The 9,254-nt window shown below is 42.9% G+C and overlaps 1 protein-coding gene across 2 annotated transcripts in view; it reads left to right on the forward strand.

The window, feature by feature from the left end:
* The window catches only part of slc39a8 (solute carrier family 39 member 8), a 95,946-nt gene that overhangs the window by 61,421 nt on the left and 25,271 nt on the right, over positions 1 to 9,254 (forward strand). For both annotated transcript variants that reach the window (XM_045723784.1, XM_045723785.1), the window contains exon 2: positions 7,413 to 7,575. In XM_045723784.1, the coding sequence (XP_045579740.1) occupies positions 7,413 to 7,575 (163 nt within the window). The remainder of the gene's footprint in view (positions 1 to 7,412; positions 7,576 to 9,254) is intronic.

Below are 9,254 nucleotides of genomic sequence, written 5' to 3' on the forward strand. Positions count from 1 at the left end.
TGTGACTAGGTAGTGGTGTGACTAGGTAGTGGTGTGACTAGGTAGTGGTGTGACTAGGTATTATATGGTACTAGTGGTGTGACTAGGTGGTGGTGTGACTAGGTAGTGGTGTGAATAGGTGGTGGTGTGACTAGGTAGTGATGTGACTAGGTAGTGGTGTGACTAGGTAATGGTGTGACTAGGTATTATATGGTACTAGTGGTGTGACTAGGTGGTGGTGTGACTAGGTAGTGGTGTGACTAGGTAGTGGTGTGACTAGGTATTATATGGTACTAGTGGTGTGACTAGGTAGTGGTGTGACTAGGTAGTGGTGTGACAAGGTGGTGGTGTGACTAGTTAGTGGCGTGACTAGGTAGTGGTGTATCTAGGTATTATATGGTACTAGTGGTGTGACTAGGTAGTGGTGTGACTAGGTAGTGGTGTGACTAGGTGGTGGTCTGACTAGGTAGTGGTGTGACTAGGTAGTGGCGTGACTAGGTAGTGGCGTGACTAGGTAGTGGCGTGACTAGGTAGTGGCGTGACTAGGTATTTACATAGTTATTAGCGGGTACTTAGTTGTGTCTACCTTCTTACTTACTTTACAGATACAATATCATTTTCTGACTTTGTATTTAATAAGTAAGTATGTCGTACTAACTAGGTAGCAGCGTGACTAGGTAGTGGTGTGACTAGGTAGTGGTGTGACTAGGTGGTGGTGTGACTAGGTGGTGGTGTGACTAGGTGGTGGTGTGACTAGGTAGTGGTGTGACTAGGTGGTGGTGTGACTAGGTAGTGGTGTGACTAGGTAGCGGTGTGACTAGGTAGTAGTGTGACTAGGTGGCGGTGTGACTAGGTAGTGGTGTGACTAGGTAGTGGTGTGACTAGGTAGTGTTGTGACTAGGTAGTGGTGTGACTAGGTAGTGGTGTGACTAGGTGTTATATGGTACTAGTGGTGTGACTGGGTAGTGGTGTGACTAGGTAGTGGTGTGACTAGGTAGTGGTGTGACCAGGTGGTGGTGTGACTAGGTAGTGGTGTGACTAGGTAGTGGTGTGACTAGATTGTTATGTGACTAGGTAGTGGTGTGACTAGGTAGTGGTGTGACTAGGTAGTGTTATGACTAGGTATTATATGGTACTAGTAGTGTGACTAGGTAGTGGTGTGACTAGGTGGTGGTGTGACTAGGTAGTGGTGTGACTAGGTAGTGGTGTGACTAGGTAGTTGTGTGACTAGGTAGTGGTGTAACTAGGTAGCGGTGTGACTAGGTAGTGGTGTGACTAGGTATTATATGGTACTAGTGGTGTGACTAGGTAGTGGTGTGACTAGGTAGTGGTGTAACTAGGTAGCGGTGTGACTAGGTAGTGGTGTAACTAGGTAGCGGTGTGACTAGGTAGTGGTGTGACTAGGTATTATATGGTACTAGTGGTGTGACTAGGTAGTGGTGTGACTAGGTAGTGGTGTAACTAGGTAGCGGTGTGACTAGGTAGTGGTGTGACTAGGTATTATATGGTACTAGTGGTGTGACTAGGTAGTGGTGTGACTAGGTATTATATGGTACTAGTGGTGTGACTAGGTAGTGGTGTGACTAGGTAGTGGTGTGACTAGGTATTATATGGTACTAGTGGTGTGACTAGGTAGTGGTGTGACTAGGTAGTGGTGTGACTAGGTAGTGGTGTGACTAGGTGATGGTGTGACTAGGTAGTGGTGTGACTAGGTAGTGGTGTGACTAGGTAGTGGTGTAACTAGGTATTATATGGTACTAGTGGTGTGACTAGGTGGTGGTGTGACTAGGTAGTGGTGTGAATAGGTGGTGGTGTGACTAGGTAGTGATGTGACTAGGTAGTGGTGTGACTAGGTAATGGTGTGACTAGGTATTATATGGTACTAGTGGTGTGACTAGGTGGTGGTGTGACTAGGTAGTGGTGTGACTAGGTAGTGGTGTGACTAGGTATTATATGGTACTAGTGGTGTGACTAGGTAGTGGTGTGACTAGGTAGTGGTGTGACTGGGTATTATATGGTACTAGTGGTGTGACTAGGTAGTGGTGTGACTAGGTGGTGGTGTGACTAGTTAGTGGCGTGACTAGGTAGTGGTGTATCTAGGTATTATATGGTACTAGTGGTGTGACTAGGTAGTGGTGTGACTAGGTAGTGGTGTGACTAGGTGGTGGTCTGACTAGGTAGTGGTGTGACTAGGTAGTGGCGTGACTAGGTAGTGGCGTGACTAGGTAGTGGCGTGACTAGGTAGTGGCGTGACTAGGTATTTACATAGTTATTAGCGGGTACTTAGTTGTGTCTACCTTCTTACTTACTTTACAGATACAATATCATTTTCTGACTTTGTATTTAATAAGTAAGTATGTCGTACTAACTAGGTTGCAGCGTGACTAGGTAGTGGTGTGACTAGGTAGTGGTGTGACTAGGTGGTGGTGTGACTAGGTGGTGGTGTGACTAGGTGGTGGTGTGACTAGGTAGTGGTGTGACTAGGTGGTGGTGTGACTAGGTAGTGGTGTGACTAGGTAGCGGTGTGACTAGGTAGTAGTGTGACTAGGTGGCGGTGTGACTAGGTAGTGGTGTGACTAGGTAGTGTTGTGACTAGGTAGTGGTGTGACTAGGTAGTGGTGTGACTAGGTGTTATATGGTACTAGTGGTGTGACTGGGTAGTGGTGTGACTAGGTAGTGGTGTGACTAGGTAGTGGTGTGACCAGGTGGTGGTGTGACTAGGTAGTGGTGTGACTATGTAGTGGTGTGACTAGATAGTGATGTGACTAGGTAGTGGTGTGACTAGGTAGTGGTGTGACTAGGTAGTGGTATGACTAGGTATTATATGGTACTAGTGGTGTGACTAGGTAGTGGTGTGACTAGGTGGTGGTGTGACTAGGTAGTGGTGTGACTAGGTAGTGGTGTGACTAGGTAGTGGTGTGACTAGGTAGTGGTGTAACTAGGTAGCGGTGTGACTAGGTAGTGGTGTGACTAGGTATTATATGGTACTAGTGGTGTGACTAGGCATTATATGGTACTAGTGGTGTGACTAGGTAGTGGTGTGACTAGGTAGTGGTGTGACTAGGTAGTGGTGTGACTAGGTATTATATGGTACTAGTGGTGTGACTAGGTAGTGGTGTGACTAGGTAGTGGTGTGACTAGGTAGTGGTGTGACTAGGTGATGGTGTGACTAGGTAGTGGTGTGACTAGGTAGTGGTGTGACTAGGTATTATATGGTACTAGTGGTGTGACTAGGTGGTGGTGTGACTAGGTAGTGGTGTGAATAGGTGGTGGTGTGACTAGGTAGTGATGTGACTAGGTAGTGGTGTGACTAGGTAATGGTGTGACTAGGTATTATATGGTACTAGTGGTGTGACTAGGTGGTGGTGTGACTAGGTAGTGGTGTGACTAGGTAGTGGTGTGACTAGGTATTATATGGTACTAGTGGTGTGACTAGGTAGTGGTGTGACTAGGTAGTGGTGTGACTAGGTATTATATGGTACTAGTGGTGTGACTAGGTAGTGGTGTGACTAGGTAGTGGTGTGACTAGGTGGTGGTCTGACTAGGTAGTGGTGTGACTAGGTAGTGGCGTGACTAGGTAGTGGCGTGACTAGGTAGTGGCGTGACTGGGTAGTGGCGTGACTAGGTAGTGGCGTGACTAGGTATTTACATAGTTATTAGCGGGTACTTAGTTGTGTCTACCTTCTTAATTACTTTACAGATACAATATCATTTTCTGACTTTGTATTTAATAAGTAAGTATGTCGTACTAACAGTAAGTATGTGGGTTGGCAGGTAGCCTAGTGGTTAGAGCGTTGGGCCAGTAACCGAAAGGTTTCTAGATCGAATCCCTGAGCTGACAAGGTAAAAATGTGTCGTTCTGCCCCATGAACAAGGCAGTTAACCCACTGTTCCTAGGCCGTCAATGTAAATAAGAATTTGTTCATAAGTGACTTGCCTCGTTTACATAAAGGTTAACTAAATTAAATAAATAAAAAATGTGTCTCATAATATTGACTCACTATCTCATATCTCATACTCACTATCTCATAATTATGAGACTGCCTCATATCTCAAACTTACTATCTCATATCTCATAATTATGACTTACTTCCTCATAATAATAGTGGTGTTAACTACTTAAATAAAAATATTTAAGTAGTTTTTGGGGGTATCTGTTCTTTACTATTTATATTTTTCACTACTTTTACTTCACTACATTCCTAAAGAAAATAATGTACTTTTTACTCCATACATTTTCCCCTGACACCCAAAAGTACTCGTTACATTTTGAATGTTTAGTAGGACAGAAAAATGGTCCAATTCACACAGTTATCAAGAGAACATCCCTGGTCATCCCTACTGCCTCTGATCTGGAGGACTCACTAAACAGAGAACATCCCTGGTCATCCCTACTGCCTCTGATCTGGAGGACTCACTAAACAGAGAACATCCCTGGTCATCCCTACTGCCTCTGATCTGGAGGACTCACTAAACAGAGAACATCCCTGGTCATCCCTACTGCCTCTGATCTGGAGGACTCACTAAACACACATGCTTTGTTTGTAAATGATGTCTGAGTGTTGGAGTGTGCCCCTGGCTATCTGTAAATTAAAAATAAATTAAAAATGGTGGCATCTGGTTTGCTTAACATAAAGAATTTTAAATGATTTATAGTTTTGATACTTAAGTATATTTAAAACCAAATACTTTCAGACTTTTACTCAAGTAGTATTTTACTGGGTGACTTTCACTTTTACTGGATTCATTGTCTATTAACATACCTTTACTTTTACTACAGTATGACAATTAGATACTTTTTCCACAATTGCAAAATAATGACTTACTATCTCATTATTATAACTTACCATCTCATATCTCATAATTATAACTTACCATCTCATATCTCATAATTATAACTTACCATCTCATATCTCATTATTATAACTTACCATCTCATAATTATAACTTACCATCTCATATCTCATTATTATAACTTACCATCTCATAATTATAACTTACCATCTCATATCTCATTATTATAACTTGCCATCTCATATCTCATTATTATAACTTACCATCTCATAATTATAACTTACCATCTCATATCTCATTATTATAACTTACCATCTCATATCTCATAATTATAACTTACCATCTCATTATTATAACTTACCATCTCATATCTCATTATTATAACTTACCATCTCATAATTATAACTTACCATCTCATAATTATAACTTACCATCTCATATCTCATAATTATAACTTACCATCTCATATCTCATTATTATAACTTACCATCTCATAATTATAACTTACCATCTCATATCTCTTTATTATAACTTACCATCTCATAATTAGAACTTACCATCTCATATCTCATTATTATAACTTACCATCTCATAATTATAACTTACCATCTCATATCTCATTATTATAACTTACCATCTCATATCTCATTATTATAACTTATCATCTCATAATTATAACTTACCATCTCATATCTCATTATTATAACTTACCATCTCATATCTCATAATTATAACTTACCATCTCATTATTATAACTTACCATCTCATATCTCATTATTATAACTTACCATCTCATAATTATAACTTACAATCTCATATCTCATAATTATAACTTACCATCTCATATCTCATTATTATAACTTACCATCTCATAATTATAACTTACCATCTCATATCTCTTTATTATAACTTACCATCTCATAATTATAACTTACCATCTCATATCTCACAATTATAACTTACCATCTCATATCTCATAATTATAACTTACCATCTCATTATTATAACTTACCATCTCATATCTCTTTATTATAACTTACCATCTCATAATTATAACTTACCATCTCATATCTCATAATTATAACTTACCATCTCATTATTGAGACCTATATCTATCCTACCCTGCCTTTCTAAGGTCTTCGAAAGCCAAGTCAACAAACAGATTACCGACCATTTCGAATCCCACCGCACCTTCTCCGCTATGCAATCTGGTTTCAGAGCTGGTCATGGGTGCACCTCAGCCACGCTCAAGGTCCTAAACGATATCTTAACCGCCATCAATAAGAAACAATACTGTGCAGCCGTATTCATTGACCTGGCCAAGGCTTTCGACTCTGTCAATCACCACATCCTCATCGGCAGACTCAATAGCCTTGGTTTCTCAAATGATTGCCTCGCCTGGTTCACCAACTACTTCTCTGATAGAGTTCAGTGTGTCAAATCGGAGGGCCTGTTGTCCGGACCTCTGGCAGTCTCTATGAGGGTGCCACAGGGTTCAATTCTTGGGCCGACTCTCTTCTCTGTATACATCAATGATGTCGCTCTTGCTGCTGGTGAGTCTCTGATCCACCTCTACGCAGACGACACCATTCTGTATACTTCTGGCCCTTCTTTGGACACTGTGTTAACAACCCTCCAGACGAGCTTCAATGCCATACAACTCTCCTTCCGTGGCCTCCAACTGCTCTTAAATACAAGTAAAACTAAATGCATGCTCTTCAATTGATCGCTGCCTGCACCTGCCCGCCCGTCCAGCATCACTACTCTGGACGGTTCTGACTTAGAATATGTGGACAACTACAAATACCTAGGTGTCTGGTTAGACTTTAAACTCTCCTTCCAGACTCACATCAAACATCTCCAATCCAAAGTTAAATCTAGAATTGGCTTCCTATTTTGCAACAAAGCATCCTTCACTCATGCTGCCAAACATACCCTTGTAAAACTGACCATCCTACCGATCCTCGACTTCGGCGATGTCATTTACAAAATAGCCTTAATACCCTACTCAATAAATTAGATGCAGTCTATCACAGTGCCATCCGTTTTGTCACCAAAGCCCCATATACTACCCACCACTGTGACCTGTACGCTCTCGTTGGCTGGCCCTCGCTTCACACTCGTCGCCAAACGCACTGGCTCCAGGTCATCTACAAGACCCTGCTAGGTAAAGTCCCCCCTTATCTCAGCTCACTGGTCACCATAGCAGCACCCACCTGTAGCATGCGCTACAGCAGGTATATCTCTCTGGTCACCCTTCTCTCGTCATATCTCACAACTATGACTTAGTATCTCATATCTCATCATTTTGATTTACTATCTCATAAATATGACTCACTATCTCATAATTATAACTTACTATCTCATTACTTGTAGTCAGATCTTGTTTTTTTTTTGGTGGTGGGAATGAGGCTTCCATATATTTTCATCAGTCAAGAAAATAAATACATTCTATGAATATGTTGGATTGTATAAAATGTCTTATTAACGCAAATCACCATCACTGCTGCATCTTAAACAATCCCTTATTGTTCCATTACATCACAGTTATAAACATAAAACATGTCTGAATGGCCCCAGGCTGTGTTATATCCTAATGTTGACAGTAATGTGAGCCCTTCTCTGTCTGTCCCCTGCAGTGTCTCTCTGTGGGCCAGATCTTGTCCCACTATGGGTTGACAAACGCCAGTCATCTGACGGTGGAGCATCTGGAGAGGATCTGTCCTGCTGTGTTGACTCAGGTGCTGCTGCCCTCCTGCCCGTATAAAAAACCCACGGCCCAGCAGCCCCTCACCTACCACGGTGAGTACCATGCTAACCCACGGCCCTGCAGCCCCTCACCTACCACGGTGAGTACCATGCTAACCCACGGCCCTGCAGCCTCCACCTACCACGGTGAGTACCATGCTAACCCACGGCCCTGCAGCCTGTCACCTACCACGGTAAGTACCATGCTAACCCACGGCCCTGCAGCCTGTCACCTACCACGGTGAGTACCATGCTAACCCACGGCCCTGCAGCTTGTCACCTACCACGGTGAGTACCATGCTAACCCACGGCCCTGCAGCCTGTTACCGACCACGGTGCGTACCATACTAACCCACGGTACTGAAACCTGTTACCTACCACGGTGAGTACCATACTAACCCACGGTACTGAAGCCTGTTATCTACCACGGTGAGTACCATACTAACCCACGGTACTGAAACCTGTCACCTACCATGGTGAGTACCATACTAACCCACTGTACTGAAACCTGTCACCTACCACGATGAGTACCATGCTAACCCACGGTACTGAAACCTGTTACCTACCATGGTGAGTACCATACTAACCCACGGTACTGAAGCCTGTTACCTACCACGGTGAGTACCATACTAACCCACGGTACTGAAACCTGTTACCGACCATGGTGAGTACCATACTAACCCACGGTACTGAAACCTGTTACCAACCATGGTGAGTACCATACTAACCCACGGTACTGAAACCTGCCACCTACCATGGTGAGTACCATACTAACCCACGGTACTGAAACCTGTTACCTACCACGGTGAGTACCATACTAACCCACGGTACTGAACCCTGTCACCTACCACGGTGAGTACCATACTAACTCACGGTACTGAAACCTGTCACCTACCACGGTGAGTACCATACTAACCCACGGTACTGAAACCTGTTACCTACCACAGTGAGTACCATACTTACCCACGGTACTGAAACCTGTTACCTACCACAGTGAGTACCATACTAACCCACGGTACTGAAGCCTGTTACCTACCACGATGAGTACCATACTAACCCACGGTACTGAAACCTGGTGAGTGAGTACCATACTAACCCACGGTACTGAAACCTGATACCTACCATGGTGAGTAGCATATAAAAACCCCATGGCCCTGAAGACAGTTACCTACCATTACCTACTATGTTACCTACATTACCTACCATGTTACCTGCCATGTTACCTACCCTTACCTGCCATGTTACCTACATTACCTACCATGACCAACCATGATACCTACCATGTTACTTACCATTACCTACTATGTTACCTACATGACCTACCATGTTACCTACCATTACCTACCATGTAACCTACCATCACCTACCATGTTACCTCCCATTACCTACTATGTTACCTACATGACCTACCATGTTACCTAACATCACCTACTATATCACCTACCATTACCTACCATGTAACCTACCATTACCTACCATGTTACCTACCATGTTACCTACCATTACCTACCATGTGCTGAATTTGAGACGGATCTTCCCAGAACAGGATCTCGCACCTCTCAGTTTTGGACTGTTTCGTTCTGGAACACATTTACCAGGATCCGGTACCTCTCCTGGCATGAAAAATAATTGTCACTATTTGCAATGTAAAAATTCTAATAAACACAATCAGAGTTAATTTGAGTTAATTTAAATTCTCCTGCCCCCTAAAAAAACATAATGTGAAAACGGGT

The sequence above is a fragment of the Salmo salar genome, chromosome ssa09 (assembly GCF_905237065.1).
Source record: "Salmo salar chromosome ssa09, Ssal_v3.1, whole genome shotgun sequence".
In the NCBI taxonomy this organism is placed as follows: domain Eukaryota; kingdom Metazoa; phylum Chordata; class Actinopteri; order Salmoniformes; family Salmonidae; genus Salmo; species Salmo salar.